We start from the raw sequence: 19,038 nt of genomic DNA, 5'->3' as shown, positions 1-19,038 counted from the left end.
AAGGCAAACGTCTCCAGACGGTTCGGGGGATTTTTACTTCCTTGGATTAACTGATCTTGAAGGAACAAAGTAGGTATTCCTCTGGGTGAGAATAGGGGGAGAGGAGGAGGAGCAAGAGTCATTTTTAGCATCCAGGGTTAAATATTCACTGCTCCCTTCATTGCTACTGTATGCTTGGGTCACAGTGTCAGAATCCTGGAGGTCTCCTAATTCTTTTCTCCTCTCTCACTTTTCTGGCTTAATCTGCTTTCCAGTTATGAGCTGAAACTTCTGGAAACTGTACACTTAGCCTTTGTATTTTCAGATTATTTCCTGTGATTATGTGTTCACACTTTCCTGCAGTCCCAATCTTGAACTAAGTGTGTAAGCTCCTTGGGGTCAAAGAATCTGTCAGTACATAGTAAATCCTTAATAAACAATTGTCCATTGAGTAGCCCTCTAAAGAGGCCAGCACTTGTATTTTGGTCATGCTCCATCAGTAGCAAACTTAGTGTCTGGGATGGTTAGTGGTCTCAGCAAGCTAAGAAATGAAACTTCTGGCAACTACGTGAGCACTAGTTTGTGGCTGTTGGTCAATGCGTGGATGAGAGCTGGATGAAAGCCAACTGAAAGAACTTCAGTGTGGCTTCTTCTCAGGTCTGTCCTAATGAAACATCCAGCCAGCAATTGAAATTATAATTGCTGTGAGTCACACCATGACTCACATTGGTTGTCACAGCAACCAATTAACTATACAACCAAAGCACCTTCCATTCACTTTGCCAAGAATGGTTCTTGAGTTTTCCTGGACTGTGAAAACACTGTGGGTGAGCCCCAAGTTTGGGGTTGCTAAGAGTCTACAACCAAAAGGAATGGCCTCAAGGAAAGGAAAAGAAAACAAGAAAATAAGGCGAGTCTAGTTCTCAGACCTCCTGAGTAAACAGCAACAACCGTGACAGACTGTTGGGTTCACTTTGCGATATCAGCAAATATCCATGGAGAGGAGGCTGAGGCCTCAAAACTAATTTTCTCTAAGTCAAATTTAAAGCCAAGTCTCTAGGGGTAAGAAGTGAATACATTAACCAAGTTTGCTTGGTTAATGTAAATAGTTTTTTTTCTTTAAAGATACAAAAGAGTTAGTTGTCAAAGAAATATTCTGATTTGTACTAAAATATTTTTACTTTTAAGAACTAAAATCTATTTATAAATAACACAGTGCTTTAATTTTTTTATCTTAGGTGTTCAGTTCAGTTCAGTTGCTCAGTTGTGTCCGACTCTTTGTGACCCCATGAATCGCAGCATGCCAGCCCTCCCTGTCCATCACCAACTCCCAGAGTTCACTCAGACTCACGTCCATCGAGTCAGTGATGCCATCCAGCCATCTCATCCTCTGTTGTCCCCTTCTCCTCCTGCCCCCAATCCCTCCCAGCATCAGAGACTTTTCCAATGAGTCAACTCTTCACATGAGGTGGCCAAAGTACTGGAGTTTCAGCTTTAGCATCATTCCCTCCAAAGAAATCTTAGGTGTTAGTCTGATGCAACCAAACATTTGCAAATGTACTAAATTCACTTTTGATGGTTATTTGGGTTAAAATGCAAAGTTCCAGAAGGTTCAGAAGCATATTCTATTTTTATTTACTAGGTAAAACTGATTCTCAGTGGGACTACACTGACAAATTTTCTTGATTGCTTACTGAGTAACTTGTAATTTTTGAATGTCTGGAAGTCCCTGAGTGTGGAAGAAAGCAAGGAGAAGAGACTTAAACAAGAAATATAAGGGATATGATTTAGGAATATAAATTAGGATGTTGGGGTTAATATATATATATACACTACTATATATAAAATAGATAACCAACAAGAACCTACTATATAGCACAGAGTAGGGAACTGTACTCAATATTTTATAATAATGTATAAGGGATAAGAATCTGAAAAAGATCTATCTATCTATCTACCTCCCTATGTATCTGAATCACTCTGTGCTGTACACCTGAAATAACACATTATTGTGACTCAACTATACTTCAATAAACAAAAATCTCTAAAAAAAGAATAAAGAATATAAACAAGGATGAGAACAGGAGGAAGTGATGATGGTCTATTGACACTCTGGAGGCAATCCAGGAGCCAACCAGGTATCTCTCTGGTCTACACTGTGGCGACTAGATGCTATATTCCCTAAGATGATGACAATGATGGTAAACTCCCTAGTAGCTGGAAATAGCTAAGATTATTATCTGTTGTATTTTTCACTTTTTCATCTCATTATATGTCGTCTTCTAACATTTTAGTGAATGCAGAACTACCCATGCAGAATTAGATTAAAAAGTCAGGAGCAAATGAACAGTTGTCCTTGGCAAATAATAAAAACAAAGACAGCAGTGGATTCCAAGAAAAAACATATTTATCCACATAGTACTATTTCAGCAGGAAAGAGACCAGAACAAACTTGTGAATCACCGAAGCTAAAGCAATCTTGGACGTGTCCAACCAAATACAGGTGCTATATAATCAACCATGAAAATTAAATTCTACACCTCGGTAAAATTTCTCGAGGACACCCCTATCCCACAAATAAAAACTCCCTTTTATGTTCACACACCAAAACCCATCAGGAACACTTCCTGTTGACAAGCAAAGAACATCGAAAGCATAAGAATTCCTTGATCTGTCATGATGACTTCATAGCAGAAGCCCCCAAACTTGGCCTTTCCTCACCTGCCAAGTAAAGCTAATGACACTGATGGTGCTGTCCCAGGAACCGAGGATCAGTGGTCTCCAAAGACCATGCTTATGGATTTCTGTGAGGCCAACAGATCTCTTTTCCTGGGAATTTATGGCTTAACTCACCCCAAACACTTTTTTTTTTTTTTTAAAGAAGCAATACCTGTACTTTCCAGATAACAAGGTGGCCTAAAATATGATCAAGTGTCACAACTATTCAGGTTCATTTTGTAGTTCTTACACCTCTGACTGGTGTACCTGTGAGCTGACACTCAGGTCTGATAATATATTCTGCAACTGTACATGTTAATTTGTAAGTGGAACAATCTCTCTGTGAGGGCAGTTAGGAAATTCAGGTTGAAACTGCTAATGGGAGGTGACTTCAGCTATGGGTGATTATACAGTCAAGCCTTGACTGAAGTTTGCCAAACCCTGGCTAAAAGTAGAAGTCTCGAGACAGTCCGAAAAATGAATTCACACTTCCCTGAGAGTGAAACTTTTGAAGAATAGATGTCAAGATGATTTAGGAGGAGCTGGAATTTAACATCTTAAGAAAACTGATCAGCAAGTTGGGAAAGTTCAGTTTTCAACAAAAATCGGACAGATGCTAAAGAAGTCATTTGGGTGATGGTTATTAGAGGAAGAACTGATTTGTTTTCCTCCTCACAACTTGCAGGACCTGTAGAGACACTAAGATCAGAAATATGATGGTCTGTCTGCTAAGCTTAGTGACAAAAACAATCTCCATGTTTAAGTGTCATAGAAGACTTCACTAACATGCAACTTGGACAGTTCAATTTCTCCTTGGCATGTGCAAAGTTTTGTGTCAACTGTCTATTCAGATGCTATTCTTCCCAGCTTGTCATTGGGACATTTTATCTTGGGCCCTGTCTCCACATCATGAAAGTAAACATCAACCAAAAAAAACCAAGATGATTTCCAATCTAAATCGTTCTTATAAATGTAATATCGAAGCTACACAATAAAGGACGTATGAAATCTTTCTACATTTACATTATGCTTAATCCCTAAGAATTTTCCTGCTGATTTTCATACTTAGAAAGGCACTCAAAATCTACCCACTCTGGCTATATCTTGATTTTGTTTTCAAGCAGGTATATCTGATAGAGTTCAGTAAGCCTCCATTGAAAGACCAATCTGTTACATTGCCTGAAGTGCGACCTTTTCTCACTAGCTACAACTCTCATGCTGTCACCCAAATCCTTCCATGAATTTCAATCCAACCACAGGTTATTATTTCTGCAACAGGCCAATGAAATTATTCTTAGGGATGATAGTTCCTTGAAGGTCCTTATGGATAGATGGTCTTTATGTTAAGTAACATCTCTGGTCTCTGTCCTATTCATTGAATCCAATGGAGTTCAACTAGTGGTTTTGTTCGCTTCTCCAGGAGCCAAGTCATAATGCAAACAGTCAGCGGCTTTCTGTATATTGCCAGGTGGCCAGGAGTCCATACCCCAAACCGCCATCAATAGTAGGCACAATCATCCGCCCCTGTTCGGGAGAGGCCCAGGACTGAGCTAGCAGAAAGACTGAATTACTTACCACCTCTAGAGTGGGTCCCACCAGGCCAGGGACGAGCTCATGGGCAAGGCTGTGCAAGGAAGCGCTCTGTACCATGCCTGCCCTGCGGATATACAGAGGACTTCAGTCTCCTGCACTGTCAATCTCTCAGTCATCATGAGCTCAATTATGCACCGACAACAGCAAGAACAACAACAACGACGACGACAAAACAACCCCCAAAAAACTAAGGGCCACAGACTATCCTGGTGGAGGGACAGCCAGCTGGAACTGTGCATTGAGAGATGAGGTGCTGTCCTGAGCATGTGTCCATTACGGGCCTGAACTTCGCTCTATCCTCAAACTAACGTTCCACTGGAGCCCACGGGAGAGCCACGTGGAGAGACTGCAGGACTGGGACCTAAGAGTCAGGCAACCATCAAACTGGGTGGGGTTGTTGGCTTTTGTGCTTTTTTTGCTTTTTATGTTTGTTTTCTACAAATACAGATAGACAGACAGACAAATCCAAGAGCAGATTTTAAGAATCAACCGAGGCACAAGATAAACTACTTTGATGGTACACAGACTTTTTTTCCCCTCCAAATGGTTCACATAAAATCAAAACTTTTCAAAGCATATATAGGAAAAATTGGAGGACACGTCTCTGTCGGCCCTAAATTGTGCCATAAGTATCTCCATTGCTTGCCTTAGAAGGATGCCCAAACATATCTCATAGGTAGCACGTATCTGTGGTCTAAAATCGTTATCAAATTCTAATGACACTCTTAATTCGAAGTCTAAATAATATGCTGGTCGAGTACAGCGAAAGTTGACTGCCTGCCATCAATGACGTTATTGATTTCATCCTGAGGTTCAAGGCACAGTCAAATTTGCTCAGAATGCAAATCACAACACTTTACATTGACGTGAGTTTGCAAACTTATGGTGGAGTTCGAATGAAGGCAATTGATGAAAGCAGTTGAACCTGAGAGGTGGGAATGAATACAGAGGGTAAATTCAGCACACGTTTCCACATCAAACTACCCATGCGATTTACCAGGGCCCACAAAGGCCACACTCAGGGTCAACCGGCAGCACCCAGATTCCTGGTCAGTATCTCTGCTCCACAGACACAAGTACAAAACAACCTACGTCGTGAATGGTGAGGAAAAGGAAACCCAGGTTTAAAAGAAATCAAGGTGATGTTTCCTAGAAACATACCGACTCCTCTAAGAAGGATCCAGAGTTAGGGTGACCAGTAAGTAATTAATTGATCCTCCCGGCTAGATTGTATGGTTTTTCTACAGATGAATGCCTTGAATTGCTAGAATGTATCACACTACGCCTAGACCCTGTTTAACACACACTCAGTACACACAGGTGGAGATGTACCACTTCCAACCACTACAGGTAGAGAAGTATGACCTGTACTGACCATGGATCACAGTTGAAACATTAGTTTATACTTGGAAGGGCCACAGCAGCCAGACATATGCGAATTCCAATTCTGCAGAAAACTTTGGACAAGAAAAAAAGATGCATTACTTACATGTATGTGTCTTCTTTGTTACTGAGATACCTAGAAGAGAAGAAACAAGGACAAGCGTGAGAAAGCGGCCTATGTGTATTTCTTAGAACATACATCCTTCCCAGTGTACTCTGAAATACATTTTGTTCAGATGGGGATGGAGAGGGAAGATGAGTTCTCATTTCACCTACAACATCACGGGATCTACCCCAGCGTAATGAAATCATTCACCATGGGGCCAGCAAGCATTGCCTACTGGCTTAAGAGATTCTGTGGTAAAAAAAAAAAAAAAAATAGCAGCATAGACAGTGATTAAACAGTGAGGGAAGACTCTTATTTTTGATTTTAAAAAGGGAAGATGATCACGTTTATAGGTAAAGTGGGAAAGATTGAAGGGAAATATTTGAGAGTGATGCCAACTTACTCAGACAAGATGAACCAAGCCAGGGAGCAATTAATTTGCTCTGGCCATTGATTTCATGTTTACTTTTTAAAGAAAATGACTCTTGCTGCTTACATGAAGCATAGCATTTAATGGGGAGGGAAAATACATCCACAAAGTGGACCTCTCTGTCTGTACTCATTAAAGTCAGAAGGGGGATGAACGCTACTTCTGCAAATGGCAGCAGAATGCACACAAACCACGTGAAAACACGAGGGATTCATGAGTCAGCACCCCTGAGGCTTCCAAGCTGCTCTACAGAGAGCAGGTGAGGAATGGAGCTGGGCAAGATTCAGCACATGAGGACCTCAGAAAGATAATGTGAACGCATCCTTCAGTGAAAACAGTGCTACTGCCATTTCAGAAGTGTTCCACTTATTAATTCTGTATGCTTCATTCTTCTTGGGGGATATTCTTAAGATGAAATAGGCTCAAAGTCATAAAACTCTTGAAAACATTTAGCCTGTGACTAAGAAATGCGGTAAACCTTAAATGTGTTTTTTTCTTTTAAGTTATTAAGAGAACTATTTAACCCTCCTCTAGAAAGTAACCTCATTGAAAAATTTGGCACCCACATCAGACCTATTACTTAAGCTATGGGATGTATCATACAGGGAAGAAATCTGTTGTGAAAATCCATGGTAGACATTAAAAAAAAAAAAGTGAGTGCCAAAGTTGTGCGCCAAGACCAAAATCATACACTTGTTCCTCCCACAACTTTCCAAAGGACTTATTTAGGGAAGCTGAAATTACATAGCCCAACTCAAATTCTTTTTCCCCCCCTTTTTATTGAGGAAAACGAAACTATTGTTTTTCATAGTGTTTGAGTTGGCTTTGCAGAGTGAAGTTAAAACCCTCTGCAAAGAGTCTTAAAGACTCTCTCACATGGGAACTAACCAAAGGGTTTTAGGAGTTTTTGAAATAAGCTTTTTCATGGGAAGGGACCTTCTCCCAACAGCAACAGGGAGTCAAATTGAAAATCTGAATACCATTTGCAACTCCAGCTCATGACACCAGCACCAATAAATTGATATATGAGTGCTCTTTCAGCATTATGAGAGCTATATGTGTACTTTCCTTAGGAAATAATGCTTTCTGTAAAAATCACTTTGAAGAGAAAGTGCTTATGCTGTCACTCCTGATTATTCAGAACCTTCACACAATTGGATTTAACACAGCCCCAAACGCACCTATCTATATTCGCTGAGTGTGGAACAATTTTTCCTGACATCCAAAGGCCTGATGAAAATACCACTGCTTTGACTTTTCTACTTAAATTTATTATACAGTGTGATGCAGTGTTCTCATCAAATATTTTCATGACGATTATAATGATAATAGATTTTGAAAATCTTTCCAGGAAAACTGCTTGGTCTTTGCGATCAGAATAGCACAGAGCTAAAACTTCTCATATCTGTCTCCAGAAGAAAGTATGACTTCTGCAACAGCACAAACTCAGCCTTTTTTTTTTTTTAAAAACTGCCAATTAGTGATCAGTATAAATAACTGGGGGATACATCTATACAAGAGCTGCCAGATTTAGCAGAAACAATACAGGATTCCCAGTTACATTTAAATTTCAGACACTAATAACTTATCTGAAATTCAAATGTAACTAAGCATCCTGTATTTTATCTGGCAACCCTAACTTATACAAATAAAGTGTAAATTATATTCATTACAGCAAGGAAAAATATACCAATAAATTAGTAGATATACTTTTATGGAGAAATGCTTAAAAAACACATCCCTCTCACATAAGTAATATCTTTTAAAATGCATTACAACTCCTAAGTATAGAGACAGAACTGTGTATAACACTTAATTTTCTTTTCCTTTGTTTTTAACTTAAGAGCCATTATGAAGTCAAAATTCTGTTTTCATAGGATAGGAAAATGAACTGAAACAATTTGAACACATAAAAGACAAATTTAAAGAAACAATCAGAAAATTTCATGGAATTCCTTACTTCTCATCTCCTTAAAAACAACTGTGATCACACTAATGTCTTACGGTAGTCTTTTCTCTATAGAAGCTCCAGTACTTCAAAGTAACTGACTCCATAGAAGTGGGGAAAAAGGAGAAAATGATCTTCTCATTGCACAAATGTGTGAACTCTGGAAAGTTTAATGAAGACAATAAAAATTTTCTGTGGAAAGTTAATATCTGGTGGGAAGTGAATCCATGGTATGTATTTAAAGCTCTCTAAGGAAGTAAAAGACTGGTACTTGAAAACTATAAGACACTGATGAAAGATATTGAAGATGACACAAAATGATGGAAAGATATATGATGTTCTTGGACTGGAAAAAATAATATTGTTAAAATGATCATACTACCCAAGGCAATCTACAGATTTCAATGGAATCCCTATCAAAATACCAATGACATTTTTCATAGAACTAGAACAAATAATTTAAAAACTTATATGGAAACACAAAAGACTGAAACAGCCAAACCTTGAGAAAGAAAAATGGAATTGGAGGGATCATGCTCTGTGACTTCAGAAAATACTATAAAGCTACAGTAATCATAACAGTATGGTATAGGCACACACACAAAATATATACAGATCAGTGGAACAGGATAAAACGCTCAGAAATAAACCCACACACTATGGTGAAGGAATCTATGACAGAGAAGGCAATAATATACAATGGGGAAAAGATAGTCTCTTCCATAAGCATTACTGGGAAAACTGGACAGCTACATGTAAAAGAATGAAATCAGAACACTTAACACATATACTAAAACTCAAAATGGATTAAAGACCTAAATATAATACTGGAAACCATAAAACTTCTAGAGGAAAACATAGGCATAACACTCTTTTACATAAATTGTAGCAATATTCTTTTTGGCTCTGTCTCCTAAAGCAAAGGAAATAAAAGTAAAACTAAACAAATGGGACCTAACTGAACTTAAAAGCTTTTGCACAGGAAAGGAAACCATCAACAAAATGAAAAGACAACCTACCTACTGGGAAAAAAACACTGCAAATGATACGACTGATAAGGGGTTAGTATCTAACATATGTAAACAGCTCATACAATTCAACATCAAAAAGGCAAACAACTTGATTTAAAAATGGGCAGAAGCCCTGAATAGACATTTTTCTAAAGAGAAGAGGCAGATGGCCAACAGGCATATGAAAAGATGCTCAAAATTGTAACCATCAGGGAAATGCACATCAAAATCACAATGAAATATAACTTCACACTGGTCAGAATGGCTATCATCAAAAACATATCACTCAGCAATCAGCTCTATAAATAATTTAAATGTACAGGGCCCTGTCCCCCAGCCTTAGCTAAGCCACGAAGCCCCACCAGTGCTTGGGTGAAATAAATCCTTGAGAGGCCTGTGTACCCTGGCTTCTGACCAGCAGCCATTTCTTCATCACCCCCTCCCTTAAATGGGTTGGCTGGTCTTCCATTTTGCTTTCTTGTCATTTCCTCAGAGGCTGCAAGATCCCTGTCTTTCTTGCTATAGAGCTTATCATCCCTGAGATCAAGGCCATCTGTGTTGCCCATCTTTGTTCTCAGGTGGAAGGGGTAAGCCTTTTTCAAACCTAACGCTCCCAGCAGCGACTCAATCAAGAATTCCAGGATAGTTGGGTTTTCTAAAGATAAATTATGAGTGTTTAAGAGAAAAACAGCTCTAATTCAACCTAGAAGTGAAAAAGAATAGACTTTTTAAAGGCAACTTAAAAAACATTATTTATTCATTTTTGGCTGCATTGGGTCTTAGTTGTGGTTTGTGGGACCTTTCGCTGTGGCATGTGGGCTTCTCTCTAGCTGGGCCCACAGGTTTCAGAATGTAGGGGCTCTGTAGCTATTGTGTGTAGCCATCATTGCCCTCTGGCATGTGAGACATTAGTTCCTAGACCAGGGATTGAACCTAAGTCCCCTAGGCAGATTCTTAACCACTGGACCACCAGGGAAGTCCCAAGGTAGCTTTTAAGATAACTGGATTTGGAGTCCAGCTGACCTGAACTTAGGTTCTTAGTCCATCCACTTTTCTTCACTTGGCAGAGACCCTGGGCAAGTTACTTCACTTCTCCGGTCTCTACAATTGCGTATAATCAGAATAATACTCAAAAGGCTGTTGTGAAAGTCAAAATAAAATAAAAATGTGTAAAGAGCTTTACATAGTGGGAAGTGTGATATAAATGTTAATTATTAACTTCAATAAAGGATGGGCAACCCACACAGTCTTGCTTTAACAAAGATGAATTAGAATGTTCTACCAAAAGTTATGCCTTAGCTTCTTATGGTATCCTGGGTTTTATACTGGTTATCAGATCAAGGGCTCTGACTTCAAAGTGTGTATCTGATGAGCGTAAGACAGAGAACTAAGTTTCTAGAAGTAAGTGGACTCTTATTCTAGACCCCAAACTCCACTGGATTTTACTCTCTAAAATCAAGGGAAGATACTTGCACATGGGCAGTTGGCCTGCGTGGACAAAGGACTTGGATCAGTACCACCAAAGCATGTCAAACCAAGTCCAGATGTTGTGAAGGCTTTGATCCACTTCCCAACGTCTGGGAAGTGACGGCAATATCCTTCCCCAGAGATCTGCAGAGGCATGCGCTCTACAGAGATTGGGACTCCATGGAGTTGTGGAAGAATGATGGCTGGAACCTGGAACTAACTTTCTAAACACAGACCACTCATACACCCTGAGCCAAAAGTGACCTTGCTGGATGATTTGGGAAAGTCATTTAACTTCTCTGGGGCTTAGTTTTTTCATGTGTAGAATGAGATAGCTGAACTACACGATTTCTTGATTTCCCTTCTAGTGTCTTGATCAGTGACTCCTTGCCCTGCTTTCAAGCTATCAAACCAAACTTCCTCTATGCAACAGGCTGCCAGGTCTATTTCTCACTGCGAAAAAAATCTAATGTAGCTCACAATCAAAGGCAACCCCCTGAAACTTTTCTTCTTTTTACCTTTAAAAACCAAAGAAGAAAGAAGGCAGTATCCACAAAAGGTTATATAAGGAAAAGATACACTTCTTTTGGGTGATATTTTAAAATTATCTGGGCTAGAGAAAAATGGTACCTTTTGATAAAATTGTGAGACTCCTTATAATCTTACCCTGCTCATTTTATATGTGTGTGTGTGTGTGTGTGTGTGTGTGTGTGTGAGAGAGAGAGAGAGAGACAGAGACAGAGAAGAGAGAGGGGGAGAGAGAAAAACATCCCTAGGTAATGCTTTAGAGTAATTTCTAACTTAACAGTGTGATAACAATTTTAAATTGCCAATTAATATCCTTAAAACTAAGGGCAAAAAAAAAATCTCCACAACAACTCTTCCCAAACTAGAACTTCTTTTTTTTTTTAATTTTATTTTATTTTTAAACTTTACAAAATTGTATTAGTTTTGCCAAATATTGAAATGAATCCGCCACAGGTATACATGTCTTCCCCATCCTGAACCCTCCTCCTTCCTCCGTCCCCATACCATCCCTCTGGGTCGTCCCAGTGCACCAGCCCCAAGCATCCAGTATCGTGCATTGAACCTGGACTGGCAACTCATTTCATACATGATATTATACATGTTTCAATGCCATTCTCCCAAATCTTTGAGAAAAGGGAACCCTCTTACACTGTTGGTGGGAATGCAAACTAGTACAGCCACTATGGAGAACAGTGTGGAGATTCCTTAAAAAACTGGAAATAGAACTTCTAATACAGCAAGATTCCTTGACTCTATTTAGCCGACCACACTTCAGAGTAATGAAAAGGAAATGTCATGAAAATACCACAGATTCATCACTGTCATGGTTATCAGTAATTTCAGAGTTACAGTTATCATGGAGCAGCGTACTCGAGGAATGAAATCTGATATACCCCCTTGGTGCCAAGTCTTTGACCAATTAAATTCCTCCATGGACTTCTTATTGTCTCTTGGTTTCCAGGCAATGGTATCAAGTTTAACTTTTTTTTTTTTTTGTAAGAAATGGCATCTTTCCTCCTCTCCAGACATGCCAATTACCATACTGGCATTTGTGAGACTCCCTCATGATGAGATAATAATTGTTGAGATAGAGATATTCGCAACATGGATAAGGTCTGTGTTAGAATAAAAAACAAAAGGAAAAGCAAACACAACAAAAAATAGCTGAAATAACAGATATGCTATCATATATAAAAGAGATAAACAACAAGGACCTACTGTTTAGCACAGGGAACTACATTCAATATCTTGAAATAACCTATAATAAAAATAATTTGAAAAAATATACATGTATATCTACATATATCTATACATATCTGAATCACTTTGCTGTATAATTGAAACACAACATTGTAAATCAACTATTCAGTTCAGTTCAGTTCAGTTGCTCAGTCATGTCCGACTGCTTGAGACCCATGAATCACAGCACGCCAGGCCTCTCTGTCCATCAATTCCTGGAGTTTACCCAAACTCATGTCCATCGAGTCAGTGATGCCATCCAGCCATCTCATCCTCTGTCGTCCCCTTCTCCTCCTGCCCCCAATCCCTCCCAGCATCAGGGTCTTTTCCAGTGAGTCAACTCTTCGCATGAGGTGGCCAAAATATTGGAGTTTCAGCCTCAGCATCAGTCCTTCCAAAGAACACCCAGGACTGATCTCCTTTAGGATGGACTGGTTGGATCTCCTTGCAGTCCAAGGGACTCTCAAGAGTCTTCTCCAACACCACAGTTCAAAAGCATCAATTCTTCGGCGCTCAGCTTTCTTCACAGTCCAACTCTCACATCCATACATGACCACAGGAAAAACCATAGCCTTGACTAGACGGACCTTTGTTGGCAAAGTAATGTCTCTGCTTTTCAATATATTATCTAGGTATACTCCAATTAAAAAAAAATAAGATATTGTGGAATTTGTATTTTCTTCTTTTTATTTTTAAATATATCAATGTTTCCCTATTTCAAGTGGCTGTGTATGGTGGGGAGGAAAAGAGGTGCCGAAAGATAATTTACAAAATTTTTACTGGGCCAGCTTGTTTCATGTGTCTACAGTGACCCCAGCACAATGACTCTTGGTTTTATTTCTAGAAAAGGAGGGCTCCAAATACAAAGGCCTTTGCAATATTCATTATCCCTCCTCATGAGATGCCTGAGTTAAATAAGATGCCTATTGTTTAAGCTGTGGTCTTGGGAAAATGGCTTAATGTCTCTTGAACCTCTGTTTTCTTATCCATAAAATGGGAATAAAATTCTCAGTGCTAGGTTTATAGTAAGACTTAAATAATGTAATTCACATGGGATGCACAGTATAGTGCCTCTTTCCTACTAAAGATGTTTTTAATTGCAGATACTCTGCACTGGATAAACAGAGAACAATCCCTGGTAGGGGGGTGGGGAACTCAGGCAATGCCCATTAGAGCACCGCTGTTTAATGGGTGGATAATCTGGTAAATAAATATTTGAGAGCTCGGGCAGAACTTTCAAAATACAATCTGGAAAATTAGGGCTCCCTTCTGCCATATTATCAACAAGCATTGTGATAAGGTTGAGATCGTCTGGTCCACCTGCTCCCTCCTGTACTTCTCTTTCACTTCCTCATCATAAGGAGCTGGTAGTTAAAACAGCGATCTATACGTAGCATAAGAACATGAAATAAGAAACAAGGCCCAGCATGTAGGATTTTTTTTGAATGGCTAACAACTGTTTCATAAAGAAAACATATCACTTTGTGCTGGCATCTGGCCCACTGTCACCCATTCTGACTTGTCCTGTGAGCTTGTTCCATTCCACACTAAGGAGGGCAGAATCAACATAGGATTCAGATCAGGAGCACAGCCCGAGAAGGTCTGGGCCAAACAAAATGATATTACAAAACAACGTCCTTGCCTAGGACAAAAGAGCTATTAATGATAATCAGTACATATTACTGAAAGTGCTCCAAGTAATCTCTGGACTTTGTTTTAAAATTTCTTAATGGACACTAATGCTTAGGGTTCGCTCAAAAGAGAAATAAATTATGCGCCAGGGTTGTGGGGACCAAGGACAACATGAGGAAGGCAACAAAGCGTTAGCAATGTTACGACAATCAAACATTTTGTAATTGCATTAAAAAGCCTTTAAAATCATCAGAAATACTAATTATGATAATAAATAATACTTTAATGTGAAGTTTCTTTTCTGTTAGATCTGAGCCCAGGTTGAGTAATTTTGATAATAAAACTTCAGTTCTTTTACCAATCAAGGTACATTTTACCATACACACACACACACACATAAATTGACAGTTTAGTTTGAAAAACGATTATGGGAATGAATAAGAGAAATTTTTTTTCTGTTTTTTGAATTCAAAAAAATTCTTATTATTGCCCTTCATCTCTAGGTCGTATTTCCTGACATATGTGCCCAGAAATATCTTTTAATTTTGGGCAGGCAGGACAGAGTTATGCTTGCTTTCAAGTCCTGCCTTTATCTTTGACAAACAGTTCCAAGGACAAAACCTTATTCCTGGTCCCCCAGCGAAAGTAACATAAAGAGACCATCGTCTCTCCTAGAAAGAAAGTTTGAGACTAAACGTATTTGGGAAACATCCGTCTTCTCTCTTTGAGATGGTCATTCAGTGCATTATGAAAAGCCCATACCTAAGGAGGGTCATTTCTCCTCTTATGGCTTGCTGGTGCCAAATGTATGATTAGTACTCGTGGACAGTAAGAATAATAGGAATCTTTATTCTTTCAAACTTATTTCCTTTTATCAAGTCTCTATCCTGAAAATGGAGCTACCCATTAGCTATTACTCCGATGACTTAAATTTGATCTTGGCTCTAGGCAGAGATATGAATGGACAACGGTTAACACTTACAGCTGAGCCTTCTGAGATTGAGTAGTTTTAGCTTATAAGTGAATGATCCAACGCAGATAAAATTCAGCAGCTTTTACCATGTTTCCCAGCAAATGCTTTCCTTATATGCCTATGAAACCTGTTGAAATTGCTTATCTTTGCCACTAACAGGTCAAGTACTGACTTGTACGGTCTGTAGGAGACTTGTCTGGATGCTGTCAGACTCATGGCCACAGCTGTAAAGCCCACAATTTAGAAGCTACCAGAGTTAGTTGGTTGCTTCATCATCAAAGGTGATGAAGTTGGGGCCCCAAAGCAAGTCAGGCTTCTCATATATTATGTCCTTGTATATGGATACTTCTCATATATTATGTATGTCTTTGTATACTTAACATAATCATATTCCATGGACCATGTTTTGTGGTCAGCATATCAGGTCAAGGCAAGTAATGATGGAAGAAATCTCACGTGGTCTGCAGCCACCTCAAACCAGTTTGCTACTACTGTGAGAAGTGTGGATAGAGCAAGGGTATTTTGGGTATGTCAGATGAGGAAACAATTCCACATGTTTACTCATGTGCTGACTCACCTAGAAAGGAGAGGGAATCTAATGAAGTGGAAACAAGGAGAATGTGGTTCTAAATCTGGAGGAAAGGAGCTCCACTCTCAGAACTAAAAACTCCAGAATTCAATGAGGATATCAAATGAATATTCAGAAATGGAGAGATGGCTTCAGTTATTCCTGAATATATAGGATTCCAAGAGTCTATAAAGGTTTTGAAAATGTTAACATTATCATCATCTTGAAGAAAGATGAAAAATCCAGTTAAGTCAACTACATAGCCTTTCTCTTCTCCTCTGAGTACAATTTTTGGCAGTTTGTCTGGATTGACCACTGCTAGGTGACAATTCAAGAAGCAGCCACCAGGGCATATACTTTGCATTCACAGAACTGGTAGAGTATGATCATTATTAGAGTAGACGCAGAAACTCTTTTCCCATATGCGATTTGGAGTCAAGAAAACTGGATCCCAGGTCAAGCTCTGTCACCTGCCAGCTGTGTGAGTTTGGCCAAAATACTTAATCTCTCTTGAGCCTCAGTTTCCTCATCTCTGAAACAAGGAAAAAAATTTTTTTTTCTTTTTCATCTGGCAATTCAACTACTGGAAATGTAGGCTTAGGAAGTAAGTATGGATTTTCATCACAACATTGTTTCCATTAGTAAAACATGAGGGGGGAACAACTCAAATGTCAATAGTAGATGATGAGTTAAACTTTAAAAAATGTGTGTTTACATAATGGAATACCCTACTATCATTAAAATAATAAAAACTTAATCACATAGAAAGATGTCTTAAGAGAAAGACTAAAAAATATACACAAAATTAATAACACTGGTTATTTTTGAGTGGAGAAATTAACAATGATTATTATTTAATCTTCATTGTTTATATTTTTCTAAAGTACCTATAATAAAGCCCCACAAATAAAATTTTAATAATAAAGAACAGTCAACATTAAAATGAAACTATGAATGGAAACGTGACAATTCTGGTTTTTAGTATCACAAACATCACCTCTCTGAGACCAGTAGGAGACCAAGTTTCTTATGGTAACTACTAATTTTATTATACATTACAGGAAATTCTATCTGCAGCCTTTAGTGTATGTGTGATGGCATAGCTGGCAACTATAGGAGGCCCCATGGTGATGGGCAATCTCATAGTACATCTGACCCTTGAACAACTCAGGGTTAAACCACATATAACTTATAGTTGGCCCTGTTAGCCCTCCATATCTGTGCTTCCTCCACTTCTATGGTTTCACCTAACACCGGACTGCATAATACTGCAGCCTTTAGTATTGAAAAATATCTACCTGTAAGTGGACCTGCAGTTCAAACTCATGCTGTTCAAGGGTCAATTGAGGGACTTCCCTGGTGGTCCCTGGTGGCTCAGACGGTAAAGCGTCTGTCTACAACGCGGGAGACCCGGGTTCGATCCCTGGGTCGGGAAGATCCCCTGGAGAAGGAAATGGCAATCCACTCCAGTACTATTGCCTGGAAAATCCCATGGGCAGAGGAGCCTGGTAGGCTACAGTCCATGGGGTTGCAAAGAATCAGACACGACTGAGTGACTTCACTTTCCTGGTGGTCCAGTGGTTAAGAATCCACCTTGCAATGCAGGGGAGGATGGGTTGATGCTTGGTCGAGGAACTAAGATCCCACAGGACAAGGAGCAACTAAACCCCAACACAGACAATTAAATAAATAAATTTATTTTTAAAGGGTCATTTGGACTTTGTAAAGTAGTAATCAAATCACCAATCAATATGCTGATGAAGTTCTGAAAAATAACACTTTTTAAGTTCAGTGTATTTTACATAATGTTCTAGAATGCAGTGAGAAACTTGGACTCTGATATTGAACAAATCTTGACTCCTGGGCAAACAAGCATCCTTTAGCTATTTAATAGAGATTTTGTTTATCCTGATCACCAAGGGTATCTGATTGTGCTATTAGCACATTCTAACACTCAGGCCCCCATAAGTTTGTGGAGATCTCTGCAGAGCAGGTGTGACCTCAGACACTGTTCACAAATTCCTCAAGGTAAGAGGTGGCCCTTTCGTGAGTATGCCCTGAGAGTCTCTGGGATTCAAACACCGTGTAATGTGATCGATCTTTGACAACACAAGGACCCAGGCTGCAAGCCTGGCTTCACCATCATCAGTGAAGTCATTTCACTTTAGGCGAGTTTCTTAGTCTGAGCTTCAGTTTCAATATCTGTGGGGTGAAGGTAAGAATATCTTCTTTGTGGGGCTTCTATGATCAACAAAAGTGTATACACCACAAAGCTGAGAGCTGTTGATAGTTCCTGAATTCCATTACCTAAACTAGGTATCTTACACCAATGCACTGGAATGACCCCAAAGAAGAAGAAAGGAAAAAGGGCCTATATGACCCTGGATTGAGGCATTAAGGTGGCACCATGCTTCAGAGTAAACTATGGGTTCTTTTTGAGACTGATATACTTTGTTATAATTTGTTTGATCTCAGTTAACGCAGCTATTCTCTGCTGAATTTTTTTACCCAGCCTTCCTCCCTCCATCCTTTGGTCTTTCTTCCATCTTTTTTTCCCCCTAGTCTTAAGAAGGTTGTAATGACTTGAGCTATATCTCCCAAGAAGATATGGTCAAGTCCTAATACATGAATGTGACCTTATTTGGAAATTGGGTCTTTACACAGATGTAATCAAGATTACATATTCTTGGTCATATTCGATTAAGGTGGGCCTTCAGTCTAGTGACTGCTGTCTTTGTAAGAGAAAGGAGAGGACTTCCCTGGTGGTCCCATGGCTAAGACTCTACAGTAACAATGCAGGAGGGCCTGGGTTATATCCCTGGTCAGGGAACTAGATCCCACACACTGCAAATAAGACTGAAGATCCACAACTAAGACCCAGTGCAGCCAAATAAATAATTAAAAAAAAAAAAGAGAGAGAGAAAGGGGGATTTTGATCCAGTGACTCAGAAGACACACAGAGAAGGTCATGTGAAGATGGAGGCAGAGATGGAAGTGATGTAGCTACAAGGCAAAGCATGCTAAGGATTGCCAGTACCTACCAGAAGCTGGAACAGAAGCTTCCAGAAATTCTTCCCTAGAGCCTTCAGAAGGAGCATGCCCCTGCTAATTTTGGACTTTCAGCAACCCTAACTGTGACAGAATACATATCTGCTGTTTTAAGCCACCCAGTTTGTGGCAATTGGTTACAGCAGCTCCAGGAATTAATACAAAGGTGCACAAAATTTTAAGAGTTTAAGGAATCATGACAATACGCTGGATTTTCCTAAAACAAGATAGGGCAGTTTTCCTGCTACCCCTTCAAACCCATTCTGCGATCTTCCACAGCAGGTGCATTTGAGATGGGTGAACAGAGGGCCAGTTAGAGATTGCATTTCCCAGAGTCCCTCTGGGCTGGGCATGGCCACCATACTAGGTTCTCCTCAAGCACTGGATGTGTAATGCCCATGTCACTTAAAAGGAAA

At 39.4% G+C, this 19,038-nt stretch overlaps 1 protein-coding gene and 1 long non-coding RNA gene across 5 annotated transcripts in view; one reads left to right on the top strand and one right to left on the bottom strand.

Moving 5' to 3' along the window:
• Nucleotides 1-19,038, bottom strand: part of RORA (RAR related orphan receptor A) — an 809,950-nt gene that overhangs the window by 196,031 nt on the left and 594,881 nt on the right. For all 4 annotated transcript variants that reach the window (NM_001192861.1, XM_059890518.1, XM_059890517.1 and 1 more), the window contains one exon: nt 5,780-5,809. In NM_001192861.1, the coding sequence (NP_001179790.1) occupies nt 5,780-5,809 (30 nt within the window). The remainder of the gene's footprint in view (nt 1-5,779; nt 5,810-19,038) is intronic.
• The window catches only part of LOC104973153 (uncharacterized), a 77,449-nt gene that overhangs the window by 40,463 nt on the left and 17,948 nt on the right, over nt 1-19,038 (top strand). The window lies entirely within an intron of this gene.

This window comes from Bos taurus, chromosome 10 (genome assembly GCF_002263795.3).
Source record: "Bos taurus isolate L1 Dominette 01449 registration number 42190680 breed Hereford chromosome 10, ARS-UCD2.0, whole genome shotgun sequence".
NCBI lineage: Eukaryota > Metazoa > Chordata > Mammalia > Artiodactyla > Bovidae > Bos > Bos taurus.
The sequence above is the reverse complement of the archived record's forward strand: the minus strand, read 5'-3'. Positions and strand labels throughout refer to the sequence as shown.